This window comes from Platichthys flesus, chromosome 13, assembly GCF_949316205.1.
Source record: "Platichthys flesus chromosome 13, fPlaFle2.1, whole genome shotgun sequence".
In the NCBI taxonomy this organism is placed as follows: domain Eukaryota; kingdom Metazoa; phylum Chordata; class Actinopteri; order Pleuronectiformes; family Pleuronectidae; genus Platichthys; species Platichthys flesus.
In genome coordinates, this window is record NC_084957.1 from 2,530,425 (window position 1) to 2,549,975 (window position 19,551).

A 19,551-nucleotide genomic window follows, 5' to 3' on the forward strand; every position below is an offset into this window, starting at 1 on the left:
GACGGCTGCTGCTGCCCCCAGGCGGTCAGAGCATGAACTTACCACTTATTATAATAATACAAATAATAGTATTTATTTATAGAGCACTTTGCAAAGCATATGTTACAGTGTGGTGGAAGAACATTGACTTAAGTATAAATATTTAAATGAGGAAACAAATAAATATATACATGAATAAGAGTTTGTAATTAAAAAGGACATGAATAATTTATTCATGTATGTATTTATTTATACATTTATTTATTTATTTATACTCAGGTCATTGTTTGTTCTCCATAACAGAATGCTTTACAAAGGAAGCATAAACACAGACAGGTCTAGATGAAACTAGTAAAATACATCAGTGTATAAATACAAGTGTATTATTTATTAGTCATCAGAGCCTCCTGCTGTTATGTCTTCAACTTGTCATTTCCTCCATAATGTCCTTTTTCCTACAATTAAACTGTTTTGTTCTGAAAGATCATTTCAAGCACTAATTATATAAGCAGCTTTTACAAAAGTTTTGTAAAAGTATTTAAAGGAGGAACTTCTTTAGGAGACCGTAGATTCAGGATTGACAACTTATGATTCCCAGGACCCTAATTTCTGCAAACATTAATTTACATTCAACCCATTCTATGAAATGACATAAGAACATTTAGACTGCAGTCCAGTGGGCACCTGCAGCTTCCTCTTGCTTCCACGGGTCCTGTTGTATCTGAAACTGTAATTTGTTCTGCAATGACCATCGTCACCACTTGGGGCAGCATGGCTCAGGGGCTAAATTGAGAACAGCTATAACACTGTTGGTTTTTAGTAACAATACTGCTGCTTAAGGCCAAAATATATTATAAACTACTGAAGGTGGTCTTCTTACTGAAATGTTATTTATTTATTTATTGGTTATTTAAATCCTTTTTATATTCCATGTGTTTCTTTTACATCTTGACTTAAATTCCTTTTCTATATTAAATGTTTTGCTTGACGGGTGCTACACTCTTCCAATAACTAATTGAATCTCGTAATCTTACGTTTCCTTATCAACCTTCTTCTCATCTCTTTCATTAAAGATAGAAGATGTATCTTACACTTGTGATCCGAGACGATAACCCGATTCTCGTGGTACTACCTCAATAATTCAAACTTTTCATGTCCAGATCTCTTGTTATGAGGTCGGCTAATGGAGACGATCAGTTTAACAGTCCGGACACACAATCCCCTAGACACTGGTGTCCCCAGTGGGGATTTATTATGTGTAAAGTGGTTGTGAGCAGCTTCTCAGACTGGAAGAGTTATCGTGCTCTTCTCTTCTCAAGCTGTACAGAAACAGAGACACTGGTATTTTTAAGTTCCCTGTGTTCAACCTGTTCTCGACCTGACAGGAAATCAGACAGGAGGGTCGACACCCTGATGGACCTGCTAATCTTCTACAGTCCTCATCTTCTTATTCTCATATTTCCTTGAAAAACAACGAAATGCTTTCATTATTTGTGTATATTTCTGAGTTTTTTTTTAAAATTTGTATCACAGCTTGGATGAGATTGTCTTCAGGGTCTCTGCTGGACTGCAGGAGGAAAGACAAACCACCTTTAGTGTTGTTTAGGTCGTTACACAGAGAATATGTTGTGTTTTAATGAAGAAAGAATAGCAGCTCATTCTGCTTGATCCTATAGATTAATTTGAGATGGAAAACCTTGTGTTTCTAAATTGATAAGGAACATCCCCCCCCCCCCCCCCCCCCCCCACACACAGGATAGTGTGATCATTAACTTCCATACATTGACTTTTCAACCGATTAGACGGGGAAGCTTCGGTTTGGATTGTGTCGGGTCTCAGCTTTTATAAATCCTCCCTCAGAGACGTGACCGGCTCCTGGTTGAGACAAAGCAGGAGATTTGTTTGTGTATACTAGAGGTCAAGTGTCGCGTTATCACTGCATCCAGAAATGAGGTCACCTCAGTCTCACTTGTGTTCCTGTGGCTGCTGTTCTCTGCAGATGCTCTCAGGCTTCCTCTCCATCTGTTTCCCCTCTCAGTATTTAAGAGGGTTTCTGCCTGTGAGGGTTTTGCAGAGTAAAAGAATAAAGAAGAACAAAAGGCAAAAGCAGTCAAGACCTTCATCCCATAACAGAAACGGCTTGAAACTGATGAGGCTTTTTTGCACATCATCAACACCTCTCATCTTTCTAGTTCTGTATTCCTTGTCCTTGGAATGTGTTAGTTAACATAACCAGAGCTATTAAATAGTTTTCTTTTGAATTAATCATGAACGATCTCCCTCCACTTTCTCTGCATCTTACAGCGTTCACCTCCTTTTGTCCCGAGGACAGATTTGCCTCTGGCTGTGAAAAACAGTTTCCATACCTCAGAGAAGAGCAGGATCCCGCCTGAGGGACTTCGCAAGGTTCGGGTTGAACCTTCAGTTCTAATGAATGAAACTCTGTAAAAATATTGTAAATCTTCTTCTGATGATAATGTTAAATCTTTATTCAACCACTTCTACAGGTCTGGGATGTGACGTCTGCTTTATTTTAATGAGAATCAGCCGAGGAGGCCACCGACCCCTGATTCACGTCTCATGACATAAAGTTTCTCTTCGAGGACGCTTTAAAACAAATGTATTTTAATTTCCCCTTACTGCTCTGTAGCCAAGGAAGATTTCTGTGGGATTAACGTGAATCAGATCCAACAGGAACTTCAATACAATCACGTTTCATAACTCATCTCGGCACAATCCAGAACCTCTTTGATCCTCTGGGTTATGTTCCCTCGCCAAGAACGCCGCAGCTCATCACCATTCACGATGAATGTTAAGATCTCCACGGGCCCAGGAGGACGGACACATCCAGTATTTATGATTGAGCTGTGAGTGTGTGAGAATGATGTGTGTCAGGCTGACCAAATGAAACATGTGTGTGTAATTGCCCCTGAAATTGCTCATTGATTTTCTTCTACTTTAAAGTGTGCATTTAAATGAACTTACTTATACACATACACACTCACACACACACACACACACACACACACACACACACAACATCTTAATAATTCACAGTTAAAATCTTCCCAATCCACAACACAATCACAGTTCAGTTGATTTCCCTGTGTGTGTGTGTGTGTGTGTGTGTGTTTGTGCGTCCGGGAACAGAATGTGTTTCAAGTAGCTTGTGGCCCACACTGGAGCTCCATGACACTGAAGAATAACAATTCTTCTTGGAAAGTGAGAGGAGTAAACACCCAGATATCCTGAAGGTGAGTCGTGTTGTAAAGCTTAACATCCTGTTCTCAGCAGCAGAGATAAGAAACAGAAGAACTTATCTCAGACAGCAGCTCATGTTCCCTCTGAGGGTGAGGGAACTGAGGGATGCATCTGCATAGCGCCTTCGGCCGGCAGCTCCACAGCTCCACAGCTCCACAGCCTGCTCTGCTCCCTCCTGCACCAACATCGCCTCATCTTCATCCAGCGAGGCTGACAGTGAGGAATGTGTGGGGAACTGTTCCCTCATTTATTTTCATCACTTCATCTTTGCCTCTTCGTATCACAGATTCAGCAGAAAAGGCCGAAGTCAGACGTCAGCACAAACCTGTGGGAGTGTTCTCCATGGAGGTAACATCCATCTGAGAGTGACACTGTTAACACTGTGAAACCATGCTGGTGACATGTAAGTTATGAAATCTGAATCAGTCTTTCACATAAAGATTAACACTTATTACACACTTTATCAAGTTCTCAGATTTTTCTCTTTCCCACACACACACCTGCAAATTGTACAGGCGAGACATACACAGACACACAAGATCGCACACGGTGGCATTGCTGTTTATTCATTATTATTATCTTCAAAAAGATGGTTTCTAAGAATAGCAGTGTTTGAAGCTGCCCCCTGGGTCTGTGCCAACAAAGCTAAAAATAAGAATGAAGACAAAAGTCTCAAAAATGACAAGCGATTCACTTTCTGTGTTCTAGTGCAGGAGCTAGACCACGTTTAAGAAGTGTAAGATATTTTAGGGGCAGCAGCAGTTCCTCTGGCATGAGGCTTTGAAGCCTTTACATCTGAGAATACACAATACTTTTTAATTACTATGGTAATTTTAAAGAAACAAATGTAGGTCATTTAAAATTTGGTAAAATCCAGTTTAAAGCATCTGAAGAGAACCTGTGAGGTCAGAGGAAGGTGGCTGTGGCAGGTGGCTGCTCGTCCTGGACTCCAGAGCCACGCCACCAGATCATCCTGAGCTTACCACGGATTTGCAACTGACCCAAATTTAGTCTCATGCTGCGAGTGTAAACAGTAGCTTTGCACTCGTCTGCATGGGAGCTGTGGAAGTCCTGGAGTTAGTTAGTTTGTGCGTTATAATGAGAACATGTACGTTATTACATATTCTGGCGATGGTGCTGGTGGAGACACGATGTGTATCATTAGGCTTGTGTTTGTTATTCTGCTTGTTTGCTTGCAGCCAATGAAAAGTGACTTGTCAACAAATGGCACACACACATGTTAGTGCAACAGAAAGAGGCGACTCTGCTGGATGTTGTATTTGACAGACTAAGAGTGTGTTACCCAGGAATTACCGTGTCTCCGTGTCTTGTTGGTGCAGCCGTCCTGACAGAATTACATAAACAAAAATAGTTTCCCCCACAAGCCACATGACAAATTGCATAATATGCCCAGAGAGAACTTTGTGTTGCAGCAGCATGGCGTCACCGAGCAGCCGCCTCTCTGTGTGGAAGACAGTGTCAGTGCCGGTTCTGATCCAGCTGTTTGGTTTCTTCCTCCCAGCGGTGGACGGGACAGACACTGTGGATGTCTGCCGGTGGGAGCTGCAGCTCAGCCAGCGTGTTTCGACTTTAATCAAAGTCTGTGTCTATTCATATGTTACAGTATGAGGCCTCTGTCATAGTTATGGTGGCTGTCTCACAGAGAGCATCGATATCTCATCTGCCTTCCTCGTCTACAGGCTGGAGAGGAACAGAACAATCTGAGGCCACTGGTGAGAAGTACTTTCACTTACAGACCTTTATTCATTAATCAGTGAATTTTCATTGTTTTTTTTTATAATTTAGGACTGATAATATGAATTGATTATGACCATTATCCTATTAGAACCACCAGAATATTGCTAACCTGGCCGTTTAAAGTCGTATTTGTGCAGTAAATGAAATGCAGATGTTGTTCACAAGGCATCGTTCACTATAGCCGTGCACTTGGTCGTGAGAGACAAATTACTAGTATGTCAAGATTTAAATGGATGAGCTGGTTCAGGTCTGAGTAAATTAAGGCCTGTGTTTTTTTTCTCCTACTTCAGAATGAAAACGTCCACTCTATCATGTTCGAGAGCTGCTGAGTGGATGTGGTCTTTAATGTCTGAGGCCATCAATTCAGTCCTCGAGCTCCAAGGCCAGTGATGGATATCTTGAGTTTCCCCATGTCTCCCCGTATCGTGCAGGTGCAGGGGTCACGAGCCCCTCTACTCTCAGGTACTTCAGATAAACATGTGTTTTGCTCCAACTGTGGCTTTCTGAAATGGAGTAAAATGGTTTGTGTCTGGATTGGTTGACATCATGCACACAGACACTGCTATGATCTTTTATGTCTCTGGCCTCTTAGACAAACTCCTTTCAACCTGATATGTGTCACATCCTGTAAAGACTTTCACAGTGTCGAGTTCGTCTTCAAAGGAAGCGGCTCAACAACATCGAAGTTATGAACTTACCCAAAATAGAAAAACATTTGAATACTATCACTGCTTAAATTCACGTTGATCCACGGCAGGAGCATGTTGTTAATTTGATGCCTGTGGGACATGGAAGTCGAAACAACATCATGTGGGAAACAGAAATAGCTACAAGAACTCACAACAACAACAACAACAACAACAACAACAGGGGCTGAAGGGAAGATTGGCAAAGGTGGGGGTTTGGATATTTGGAAATAATTTGATTTGTGAGCTGACAAAGGAATGGACAGAGACAACGCTTCATATTGTTTATCATACATGTCACACGACAAAGATTCAGAGGCCAAACACGAGCTCTATTTTCCATAACAGTCTATGATCTGCAGCATGTCTGCCTTGCTTCACTCTCATTGGCCCAATCCCATTTCACCCCCTCCGTCCTACATCTCCCACTTGCTGTCGAGGGTTATCTTGCTTCTTGAAAGCAAGAAAACCCGGGACGTCATTGAAATAATGAAAATGATAATAATAAAGATCTAAAATAGACCAATGCTGTGGTTTGCAGTTACTAAAGTGACCAAACTATGCTAATTCAGGAGAATCAATGACATTTAAAATTGAAAAGCTTGGATGCTCGACATTATTTCATGTATAAAGCAGAAGCTCAGAGCTTCAGGCTGCGAGCTGAGGTCTGGATTCAGCCCTGCCAGGATGCTCTATTGACAGAGGAGCAGTTCAGCTCATTAACATTGCTGCTCTACGCTGGTTCAATCAACTGCATCGTGCATCTTCAAAGAGGGGATGGAATTGTGTTAAAATACAGGATTATAATGCGTTTATTTTGAGGTTGTTGTGTCGCCCTGTGCCAAAGCCTGACTCCATCTTGATCTAAAACACGGCATCACTTCAGTGTCGTCTCCAGATCAATGGATTCCTTCTGGACCAGGATGTTGTCCTGTAGAACATCTCAGTGATGACGAGTGTCACTGCAGGACTCTTCTCACATGATCCATCTGCAGACGGGCTGTGAATCAATAAGCACGAGAGGGTTTTTCTACCGAGGGAATAATCGCACTGTCGGCCTGGTGATATATGTGCTTTCCACACGGCTAAATACAAAGATATAGTGTCATGCTACTGGATAAACATAAAGTGCATAAGCTTTGATTTTAATCATATTTAATTTGGCACAAACTATTGATTATTTTGAAGCCTGTCTGGTTCTGCTGACATGGGATATTTGTAGTGTAGCTTTGTCCTGTGTTTTCATTCACCTCTTTAAAAACTAATATATCGATATGAAAGCCGCCCACTGCTGCAGCATTTATTTAAGTGGGAGCATGAATCTATCCTTTTATCTGCCAGTGTAATCTCACTCTGCTTAATAATTAAATGTGGATCTGAAACGGCCCCTGGTCATGAGAGCAGCGGGTGACCTCCTGCTGTCAGTGCTGCAAACACCCTCATCAAGTTGGGCTCCATCGAATCCTGCCTGCACTGGAAACCAGTCAGTACACCTGAGATCTGGTGGGATTTTAATGGTCCTGCACAGACATGAAAGTGAAGTGATGGTGAAAACACAGAAGAAATGAAATGATCCAAACAGATGTGGGTCCGGGGGGGGGGGGGGGGGGGGGCTTCTCTGCAGTGGTGCCACCTGCAAACAGCTTTTCAGAACAATTAGACTGAATATCACGTTGTGTATCTGATGTTCTATCGGCTGCCTGCTATTTGGGGTTTGATTGGCTTTTACCTGCCAGTCTCTGCTGGAGCTCACCTGCTGCAGCCGGCCCTCACCAGCTGCAGGAGCCGCTCCAGCAGCTGTATTACAGATTCAAGCAGCCGACCATTATCCCCAGCACCAAGTTGAAAGCACATTTTATAGAGTGAATCTATAAACAAGAGAATTAACATTGGAACGTTTATATGAGGGGGAGCCGAAAAACCCTTTTTGAGGTTAATCACAGTTTCAGATTCTTCAGTTTACTCTCTCTCTCTCTCTCTCTCTCTCTCTCTCTCCTCCATCTTCCCTCTTTTCCTGTCTCTCTCCTGTTCACCCTCTCAGTTTCCTTTTCTTCTGTTTTCCTTGTAACCGTCTTGTTGGTCGTCAGGTGACATATGTTGATACACACATGGTGATAAGAAACACAGAGAGATGTTCACAGAGCAGATCAGGAAGATGTTAACGAGATAAATGATCAGTTAATCAGTTCAGATTAAAAGAACTACTGAAGGACAAATGGGACACGATGACATCAACATGTCAAGGGATCAATAAAAGAAGAATTACAGGAAGTGAGCCTACTTGTTCAAGGAGGATTTATAAATCTATAACAGATAGATAGTTAGAGAGATGGACAGATTGATTGGTGAATTGATTGATGATTGGTAGATTGATTGATTGGTGGATGGATGGATTGATTGGTGGATGATTGATTGGTGGATTGATGATTGGTGGATTGATTGAGTGATGGATTGATGATTAGTGGATTCATGATGGTGGATTGATTGATTGGTGGATGATTGAGTGATGGATTGATGATTGGTGGATGGATTGATTGGCGGATGATTGAGTGATGGATTGATGATTGGTGGATTGATTGATTGGTGGATGATTGAGTGATGGATTGATGATTGGTGGATTGATTGATTGGTGGATGATTGAGTGATGGATTGATGATTGGTGGATTGATTGATTGGTGGATGATTGAGTGATGGATTGATGATTGGTGGATTGATTGATTGGTGGATGATTGAGTGATGGATTGATGATTGGTGGATGGATTGATTGGCGGATGATTGAGTGATGGATTGATGATTGGTGGATTGATTGAGTGATGGATTGATGATTAGTGGACTGGTGATTGATTGATTGGTGGATTGATGATTGCACAATTACATTGAGGTCTCTTCAGTCATCGGTTATGAAATGAAGGTGACTGAATTGGATTTATCACTGTCAACTCCCTATGTGATGGTGTTTTCTTTTCACATCATCATTATGGTTATTCTATATCCTCATAATGCTGCACTTTCTCCAGTACTGAGTCAAACATCCTTAACATGTGATGAACTGTATCTTATGTACATGTGTGTTTCAGGCTGAATCACTTTGTGGATGTAGTTTCTCTCCCTCTCTTCTCTCTGTAATTGCAGAAGGTCTTCAGTGGACTGCTGCATTAATCATCCTCTCTCAGCTCTGCAGCCTCAGTCAAGTGTGGCCCGGTCTCCACAGCAGCAGAGGAAACACTGAGAGTGTGTTTTCAAGGTTATTATTTGCATCCGCATTAAATGAGTGATTGCTTTGACTGTGAAATGTGGTTAAAACTCAGCCTTGGCATTTTAGTTAAAGCTCCTTAACAAAGCGTAACAGCCTTATCGAGACCTCCTGGGGAGTTGTGTGTTATTTTTTGGTATTTATGAACTTATCACGGAGCTGCTTTGCTTAGAAAGAAACACGTGGATATGCAGTGCTGAAGGACCTCCTCTCTATTTCCTCTTGAAGATAGTGCACCATCCCCAGCGCCTCCCCCCTACCCGTGGCCCTGTACCATCACTGCTCCTCCAGCTCTCTTCAGAGACCTCTGTCTCATTCATAATTAATGGGCGATATATAAAAAGGTGAGGGAAAGCTCCCCTAGAGAGCGAGCTTGAAAACCGACTTGAAGTGTTGCACGTTGAAACAGAATGATAATGCAGGAAAGGTATAAAAAACAAAGAGAATTAGAGCAGAGTGATGCATTGGAGAAGCTCTGATGGACAAGACTCTGCTTTGGGAGAAGATGGACTGATAATCAGATCATAGGCAGGAAAGGTAGAATAGGGTTTTATATTAAGTACTGCTTCTACGCAGAAAGGAAGGAGGAAATGTCTTGTTTGTATATAAAAAAAAAAAAATCATCAGTTTCCCACTACAGAGGTTATAGATATTTTTGTATTCCTTATACTTGAGCACAACCATGTACTTCCAGACCAGATTGTCACATAAAGTCACATGATGTAAATGTTACATATCAAACATTCACAACATATTTCATCTACTTGTTTATAATACTGTCACAGTCTGCTCATCTCCTGCCTGCCAGTAGTTTTCCACTCACCTGTCTCTGCTCCACTCTGCCAGTCAGCCACACCTCCTCATCAGGCCAACTCTTCACACCTGTGTCAGCCCTGGCCGTATTTAAGCCTGCTCCTGTCTCTGCTTCAGTGCCAGGTTGTCTTGTGCGTTATGCCTGACTTCCAGCGTATTGTCCCCGGACTGATCACCTGTTGTCGATCCCTGACCTACCTACCTCGTCTCTGCCCTGGACATTTCAGCCTTTTCCCTCCTGGTTACGCTCCTGCTCGGCTCTGTGGCTCCACAGCCCCCCACTGGATCTGTCTACCAGCTAGTCTGCCTGTGCTGCTTTTGGGTCCTCACCTTATCCGTGACAAATACCTGCTTTTTGCAATATTCTATGGACACACTAAGGAATCGAGGTCTGTGAACTAGTTCAGGCAACGCAGCAGATGTATTTCAGGAAGCAGTGTTCAGCTCACCTGAGAACAACAAGCCCTCGCTCTCAGCTGCCGACAACTTTTCAAAAGCATCTCAGTGCCATGTGAACGTGAAGAGCGGCTCCAGTCGGCGCTGCCAGCGGCTTCAATGGGAGCTCAGAGGCTGATAAGCCTGGTTTGTGGTTTTCAGCTGTGGGAGACAGGAGCAAACCTGAGGGCTGAGGCTGGAGCTCTTCATTAAAATGCTGTGAGTGCCTGCTTCAGAGCTCAGGCTCGGCTTTTACATCTGCCTTTCGGTTATGTTTCCATTGCTCTCGGTCTGTAGGATTACTCCAAAACTACAGAACCCATTTCTATTCACGTTTAGCTCATCAGCCACAGACTCCAAGAAAATGTGACATGTTTTACTACCTGTGCAAAAAAGACTTTTCTCTGGTTTTTGTTATCGTGAACATATTTTCTACCTGGAACTTCAAATGCAATAAAAACTGATTGTCTCTGAATAAATAAATCCGCCCACCGAGCTCCAGCAGTGCTGACAAATCTGTGAATCCATCAAAGACAGAAGATGAACACTTCCTCCCATTAGCCGTCCTCCTCTGGAAGGGAGGTGAAGGGAAAACCCACCCGTCGGTGTGGTCACTGCTAATGAAAGTGTGGAGGTGGGATTTATTTACTGATTGTGAGCGGCTGTCGAGACGAGCGGCTCCAGTGTCAGACTTCAGACGTGTGGGGGTGTAAATAGCATTTCCTCAGCTATTGAAAAGCTGGAAATTTGAAGAGGAAATGAGGCCCAGACGGCTGCAGAACATATGAATAAACATTCTCTGTGAATTGAAGGAAAGATGATTGAAAGACAATTGAAGGCGAGTTCTGTATCCTGCTGCTGATTGAAGGAAGCTGAGCCAACACATCGCTCCGACTGGCAGACGGAGGGATGGACTGTGACTGGAGGTCAGGTCTGGATCGACCCAGGGTCCGAGGCCTCGTGCACTCTCTCCCCAACATGCACTGCAAGGGTCTTGTCTGCATCAGCAGGGATTAATCCTGTCATGTATATCAAAGAGAGAGCCGCCATCGTTCCATAAAAGAATACACATGCTGCATATGAATGGAAGATGAAGAGAAGGAGGAAGAGAGAAGACAGATTAAAAGGAATCTGTGAGTGGACCGAGTCAGAGTTGTGCTTTGCTGTCACTGCAGAGGAACATCACACAATTCACTGAACCTGCACTAATGTCCTCACTCTCCAATACAAATTTAGACTTTATTTGGCGACTAAAAAAAGATCAAACATGTAAAAATACTCTGAGGAAATTGGAACATAACAAGCAGGGATAGAGTGAAGTGAGTAAAACAGCAGGTTTTAAAGAAAGAAAAAAAGTCATTGTTACGTAACATCAGACGAGTTATCCGCAGGCCGGAGATTATAGACGAGTTCCAGGGATTAGTACACGTGGCACCCGTGTGGTCAAAGGCAGTGTGGCAGGACTGGATCCACAGAATCAGCTCATTGTGAAGTGTTGAGCAACTCCACCACAGGAGCTCATCTCCTTTAAAACGTGTGGTGTGATACTGTGGTGAGAAAGAAACACTCACATTTCCTTTTCCTGACAATGATGGAGAACCTTTTTCCATCCAGGGCCATTTGAGATTTTATAACATTCTAGTTTATAACGTTTTTAATCTGTTTGTTTGTTTGTTTTGTTTCCTTTCTGTTATAAATGTTCCTCCTATGCCTTCAAATAACTGAATGAACATGATGTCTCTATCGTGTGACTTCCAGAACTGCTTTCCTTTGCTGAGGCATCTGATGTCAGATGGTAGTGGTGATGATGTTCACTGTTCACAGCTGTTTTTTCTGTCCGTCCTTAGAAAAACTGATTCTTTGAAAGAGTCACTTTTGAAAAGTGCTTTGAGCCGCAGCTTGTCCCAAATGCAGATGCAAATTCAGTTCATAGGACTCGAGCAGAGGGAGGTTGTTTCGTCTGCTGCAGCTTTGGACTCATTGCAGCTTCGGGACACATCAGTTCCACATTATACAATAACCAAGTTTTCTGTTTTCCTTTAGTTTAATTTTCATGTCCTGGAGCCTTTTGTCGAATCAGCATCTGCACACTCACCAGCAGATTCAGATGTCATAGCAGACCTTTGTTCCTGCATGAGAAGAAGATGCACAAACAAAATCAAACAATTCCTCACTTTTTCAAAAGTTTGCAAAGACATCAACCTCCAGCCTTCAGATCAGATCAGTTATCTGCTCTCTGACTCTTTTTTTTTAAAGACAAACTGGCACTTTGGAATATTTTGACCAGGTTCACAACCAGAAGCTTGGATAAGCAGTATAGATAATTGACGGATGGGTTGATGGATGGCTCTGGCAGCTTCAGAGCAGAAACAAATTCTCCTTCTGAATGAGGTTTCAGGCTTTCAGCTCGAAGCTCGACAGTGCGTTTCATTGTCTCTGTCAGAATGAGGTGAAAGCTGCTTGTTGGACAAGAAACTCCACTGAAGAGCTCAAACTTATCCAATGCCTTTGTCCTCACATCTCATCCAGTTTATCTGCATGTTTCCAGCTGTAATTTACCTTTTTGATCACTGTGATAGCTTCCATACAAACTAAACATCAAAGTTTATATCAACAAAAACATGTTGTTTGTCCATTTCGCTACTATTTTTAGATTATTTACCACCTCTGTCTTAGAGGAAAAACATTGAACATTTATTTAAAATACCACAGTGACTGGGGAACTTATTATTGTGTAATTTGACAAACTAACATCACTCACTTATCACTCATAATCCCACTGATAATCCCCAGTGTTCACACTTTACTGCCGTCTGCGCGTGGAGACAGGATTAAGAAGGAGAAGAGATCACTTTGGATTCTGCTGGAGTTGGAGCTGGATCCAGACTCTTCTGTTTTAGTGCGTTCCAGTGTTTATACTCTAAATATGGGCTTAATGTGTATTATGTTTCATGTATTGTTTACAGGTTATAAGCATGTGTGGGATATTTACTGTTTTGCACTTAGTGTTTATGCATAAAACTGGATCTGCTGGAATGACAGGACAGTGGGTGACGCTGGGACATCTACAGCTTGTTGTGTTTATCATCACCATCAGAGGTAAAATTAAGAAATTCAATAAGTGATACAAGACTTGTAGATTCCCCATTTTAAAAAGGATTAAGCTGTTAAAATAGTTCTGGACACCAGCTCCGGCTCTGTGCTGTTCCTGTCTGTCTCCGCTGTCCCATCCTCTCCGGTGACATTCTGGTGCTGAACTGTTTCCTGTCACAACTCGACCTTTCCTGCATCAGAAGCCGCCCACTCTCCAGGACCGGATAGATGCTTTCAAGTGGAGGTAAGCAGTGGCCTTCAAAGTGCTCTGGGATAAGCAAACTGAAGAGGGGACCTTTACTTATTGATGTTGAGCTTTCACCAGCCGGCGAGGACGACCTCTGGCTGCCGCAGGACTGTGACTCTGTGAGACCTCACAACAAAACATAACCACCACACCACACTCTGGGTCTCACATTTTCAATATACAAGGGTGTGAGGTGTCCTCCGAGCACGTTTCCAGCTTTTCTTTTCACATCTCCCTGCAGTCGTACACACTGTGGCCTGCAGGGGATCTCAGGCTGTCAGTGACTGGTCTGTGGCTGGTCTGTGGCTGCCTGCACATCACAACAACACTGAGGATGTGATCAAATTACAGACAGGGAACCCTGCCATGGAAACACATTGAAAAATTTGTTTTCATTAGAATGATATCAATCATATCTATATTTGCAATTCACGACTACTTCAAGGACTAAGCAGAGAACTGTGCCTTATATCTTTATTTACTAGTATTATTGTTTTCTTGATTACACCAGTGGATCTATCCCTATTTAAATGACCATAGATTATCATAATAGACACTATTGATAATTTTTTTAAGTGTTTTGCAACGCAGCCTTTGAGGAATCGATTAAAATGAATAAGAAATTCCAGATTATCTCATACAGCATCTAGAAGTGTGAGTGAGATTCTTGACGTATAGTCTCCACCTACACAATGGCCTAGGAAATCAAAGACCCCCTGCTGGGAGGGGACTCATATAGGCTCTGCAGCTTAGTGCATTTCTCTGGGGGTTTACTTTGGATTGATAAAGTCACTGGGAAACTGGGGAATACAGACTGAGCCTTACTCTGTATATTTCAGATGTTTTTATTCAGCGTTAGGTTGTGACTGAGTAATCCAAAGTAAATCTGAACACATATTATCTATAGATAACGACAAGCTCCATGGGGGGTTTTCTGATCTAGATTAAAGTCATTACAGATAAGTGAAATAAAACTCATCCCAATTGAATATTTCAAACAGAAAACGTTGTCAGGCTGTGAACTGTCTTATCTCCGTAAATCCTCTGTTCACTTACTGCTGGTTCTCGTGTCAAAATTATAATAAATTTGGTCTTAGAGTTGACATATAATATTTCTTGCTGATGAATACATAATTAAATACATGATTAAATTCACGTTTCATTGGACGAGACTCTATGTGGACTTTAGGTTTATACATCATCAGCAATGTGCCTTATTATTTATTTATGTATAATTACATCGGCTCCACGTTATGAGGCGTTTACTTTTATACCACAAATCTTAAATGACCAGGTCCTGGAGATAACATAAAATGAAATAGCTCTGTAAACATGATCTCTTTATCTGCAGGAGATTGTTTTAATCAGTTTAAAAATGTTATGTAATCTGTCTGCATTGGAATAGACGCTCATACTCTAGTGCACAAACTTAATTCCTGTGCCAGCATCTGTCCACTCATACCTGGAAATCATTTTAGGGATTTTTGGGGAAAGGCTGAAACCCTTTCTGTGTATTTTCTACCACGAGGTTCACAGCCTTCACCTTCGAGTTAGAAACGGGTTGTTGAAGACTGTACCTCGAATGCTTCGTTACTGTCGGCTGGATGAGCAGCTCGCAGCTGGCGCACCCGCAGAGTGTTCACGCTCAGGGACTCAGTTGGCTGAGGACGCGCTCGTGTCACATTGAAGAAGAGGAGTCGATGAAGACCTGGAGGAGCAGCGGACGTGTTTGAGGTGATCGGAGTTTCTCCTGCTTTCCACCGGAGCTGTCCAAGGTGCTGAACCATGAACCAGAGCGCAGGAGCCGCGCAGCACAGCCGGAGATACTCCGCCGACGACAAGGTAACGTGTGGCCGCTTCCTCCACGACGCACGGACACAGCTTCACGATGGGAAACGCAGAGGCTTGACCTCCTGGAGGGGTTCAGAGGGGTTCCGCGGACTGTGTGTGCGGTGCTAAACTTTCAGAAGTTGGGGGGGGCGGTGGTGTAAAGTTTCGATGAACCTAGAGAGCACGTGGAGGCAGTTTGTGAGAGGAGTGTGAACTTGTGATGGTCAGATGTTTTTGTGCCCTGGCAGGCAGAGTGTCAGATGAATGATTTAACTGCAGAGCTGGAGAAACCACGTTCCGGTTTGAGGACAGCGTGGCCGAGTGGATCCTCTTCATTATTTATCCATCTTTGAAAAATACTGACACATGTGGCGGAGCAAATATTAACATTTAATATCGATGCGGGCGTTTTGACTTGATGTGAAACGGATGAAAGTGACTCTGTACCAAAGCTGTGTGTGTGTGTGTGTGTGTGTGTCCTGTTTGTCTAGCAGCAGTGAAAGTGTCGGTTTCTAGAGAGAAAACAAAACTGTTAAATAATTAAAACCACAACAACAACAATCTGGTTATCACATCAAACTGTGGCCTGATGGGGGCGCAACATTTGTCTGGACCTAACTTCATCTGACTCAACTATAAGCTAGGTTTGTAGCATCATATCCGATGAAAGTATTGATTACGATAACAAGGTAATACAAAGTGGTTATTCTTTGTAATTAATTCAGAGAGCCTCTAATTCTCAGTGTTGTAAAATGAACATTACTGTATATTTAGACTTTAAAAATAAAGGAGTATCACTTTGTTTACTTGGCCAAAAAAAATCACAGGACAAAAAAAACAAACACAAATGTTAATTATATTTTAAAAACAATACCAATAACCATTTGATGTTAGTGAGAACCAGATTATTACAAATATTAAAACACCAAACAAGTGGAACCTTATCCCGTCTGTGGTGCAGATGCAGGTTGAGGGATCGATGTCATTAGTCTGGACATGATCTAAATTTGAGGGTGACGACTCTAATCGATGTGGAAGCGCTGCACCTACAAACTAATGGACTGACATTGTTATTTCTGGAGCCACATTAAATGTGTGAAGTGTTAGTTTCTCTCCAAGGATCAGGGACCAATTTAAATTACCTTGGTACAAGCTCCACTTAGTATCATTACATTACAGAATCCTGTTCCCATTATAACCAGCTGTAGGAAGCTGGAAGATGTGGGCAGTTGTAAACCCCCCCCCCCCCCCATGGGCTTCGGGGGAGGATTAAATATGCATGTGCACGTGTATGCTTTGCAGGGGGGTTTTCCAGATGTTGATTTTGCCTCATCCTGTCGATACATTGACTTATGGATGTAAACAGTGCAGAACAAAAACGTTCCAGGTGTCATGGTTTCCTGATATTTAAATTATACAAAGATGCAATTTATTTTGAAAAGATTTCCACTAAAGAGATTGTCCATTTGGATAGAGATGCTCAGATGATTCAGTTTAGACTAACTTCCCTCTAAGAAAGAAGTCAATGGACAAAGTTAGTAGACTGGGTTGGAGTTAGTTCCAGTGATTCAGTGGATCATCAGTTTCCAGGGACAGAATCTCCCTGTGGAGAAAGATCTTCAACATGAGACATTCCTCCCTGTGCACTGCTCAATCTTTTAAGTGGTACCACTGTTGTATTCACACACATTTTTACTGAATGGTAGATAATCATAATCGTACTTGGTTTGGATTCCCCAGCAGGAAGTGTGTTGTGGGCCTGAGCTGCCTCTGCTGGGAGGAACAATGCAGATAAAGGGATCATGTTGTGTTTCAGAACAGTGGGTGTTTGCCTGTTGCTCACAGTGGGATTTGAACCTGTGATATATTCTGTCACCTCCCTGTCTGCTCTCTCTTTCTGAAATGTCTCAGTTTTGGAAATTCCACTCTAAAACTCATGACAGCCAACTCAAATCAAAGAGCCAAGAGGGATTCAAGATGAATTAACTGTCCAGTTGTTGAAACCACCTCATCTGTGGTAAATTAATCAATTTGTCATGGCAAGCTATACGAGCAAGACAAGCATTCAGGGATCCTTGAGTCTAAGTGAACAATGATATATATATATATATATAGGTCCAACACTTAATTCTACCCATAATTCTTCTCATTCCAGTATAACCTGATTTAAGTTTTGGCTCACCCACTACAGGAAAACAGGAAATTAAAAAAGCACAGAGGGTTTAAGCTTCTTTCCAATCAAAGCTGTGCAGTGACGTATGCAAAGTCTTGTTTGACCATTTAAAGTGGCCCCCCCAACAAGTGCACCCAGCCCAGGCTTTACAAACATCTGTCAAATCTGTAAAGTGAGCCGAGTGAGAATCAGCATTTTGACAGAGACTCTGGGTTCTGCTCCTAAAGCCTCACAACAGACAAACAGCTGCTGAGAGCAACTCGCTTGTTTGTTCAGGGCAACAAGTCCGACCGGCTCCATATGAACACAACTAAGAAAGTGCTGCTGTCTCCTCTAGTGAGCAACCTCCGTCTAACGCAGCTCACCCATCAGTGCAGACTAACAGGGCCGTCTTCAGGGACAGCCTGGTGTGTAATTTAAAGGAAATCCTTTCGGCCCATTAGGGCTCACTGGAGAGAGAACCCCCGGCGCCACAGGGAGCTCCCACTGCGGGACAGATGGGTGAACATTCTGGCTTTTGTCCCGTCCCTCCCTGAAAACCAACATATGGAAAGAAATCACCGTCCCCGGCTCTCCAGGGGCGAGAGGACATTCAATCAACTGGGAATCCTCTCACAGTTTTATTACTGTTGCTTTATGCACAAGCACAAGCACAACCACAGCCAACAAACAGGAGTTCAATAATGAATGATTCTCTCTCTCTCTGAGGGGAAAATATAGGAGTGAATTGTAAAATAAATCCTGGAACAAGTTGACCGTAAGTTACAGCAGAAGAGTGATTAGGAGTGTAGTTAATATCTCAATAGACTCGGAGCTGCTGGCTTTTTATAAACAGAAAAAGCACGACTGTGTGAAACTGACTTTCTTTCACTTGTGAGCCTCAGCCTGTCTGAGTCAGACAAGGCCACAGCTGCTGTGCACCATTTGACAAGTTGTGTTGTTTCTTCGGTTTAAACGTGTGCACGGTTCTCTGCAGATGTCAGAAGGTTCACAGCAGAATGTGAATCGCTGCTGAAGGACTGTGGAGACGTTCTGCTCACAGACGTCAGGACGAGTGCAGCTGTCAGCTCTTTGTGCTGCGCTGGCTGTTCTCCACATGATGAGGTCATGAGAAAAATCCTTGAATCTGGTTCAACTCTTACTCAACCACTGCCAGCTGCACCTTTGGTTTGTCGGATTTAAGCTCCTCAGATTCCATTGGAATCAGAAACCAAACAGCAGAGACACATATGAGTCTGGTCGAATGTGAACAAACTATCAACTCCTCAGTTCATCTGTTATTTTTGAATTTCACCCAACGATTGTTTGAATATTGCTCCGATGGCGTCCTGCGAGAGCCAATCACAGGCCGGCTCTGGAAGCACATGATGCTGATGGCAGTTCCACAGCATTTCCTCTGCACGTGGGTCACACAGCTAAGATGACAGGGGGAAGAATTTAAGATTAACCTATTAAATAACAGGATCATTAGATTTTCAAGATTACTGAATTAAGTGAAGCTAAAAAGAATGCCTGGGATTTACAGGAAAACAAAATGGGCTGTTGTGATTTAATTCTGAATCCATGTTGAAGCCAGTCTGTCGATGGAGAACTCATCAATCACTTCGAGGTTCAACCTAACCACACGATGGACTGACTGAAAGATCTGTAGCTGCTCGTATTTCAGAAATCAAATGATGTAGAAGGGGGTTTTGTAAGTGTAAATAATCATTGTGATATTTTAATAAACAAGCTTAGAGCTGCTAAGCAGGTTCTGAGACAACCGGGAAGAAAGCAGCAAGGCAATGGGCCTCAGGTTCGAGGATATGGAGTTGAAATGAAATTTACTGCAGCTTGAATATGGATCCAAATAAGCTAATCCTTTTATTTGCAGCAGGTGGGTTTGACGTAATGAAAAGAAGAGGTTATTATGACCAAATAGCTGAGCTCATCTTTCAGCTTCAGTGATTTATATCAAAATTGACAATATCATTTGTCTTTTTCCTCCTCAGCACCGGTGCTGGTGCATGTTGGGTCGTTAAAT

At 42.6% G+C, this 19,551-nt stretch overlaps 1 protein-coding gene across 1 annotated transcript in view; it reads left to right on the plus strand.

Moving 5' to 3' along the window:
- Positions 1-15,026: 15,026 nt before the first annotated feature.
- The window catches only part of LOC133967788 (inactive dipeptidyl peptidase 10-like), a 50,027-nt gene continuing 45,502 nt past the window's right edge, over positions 15,027-19,551 (plus strand). Inside the window, exon 1 of the mRNA XM_062403446.1 lies at positions 15,027-15,367. Within this exon, the coding sequence (XP_062259430.1) occupies positions 15,311-15,367 (57 nt within the window). The 5' untranslated portion in view covers positions 15,027-15,310. The remainder of the gene's footprint in view (positions 15,368-19,551) is intronic.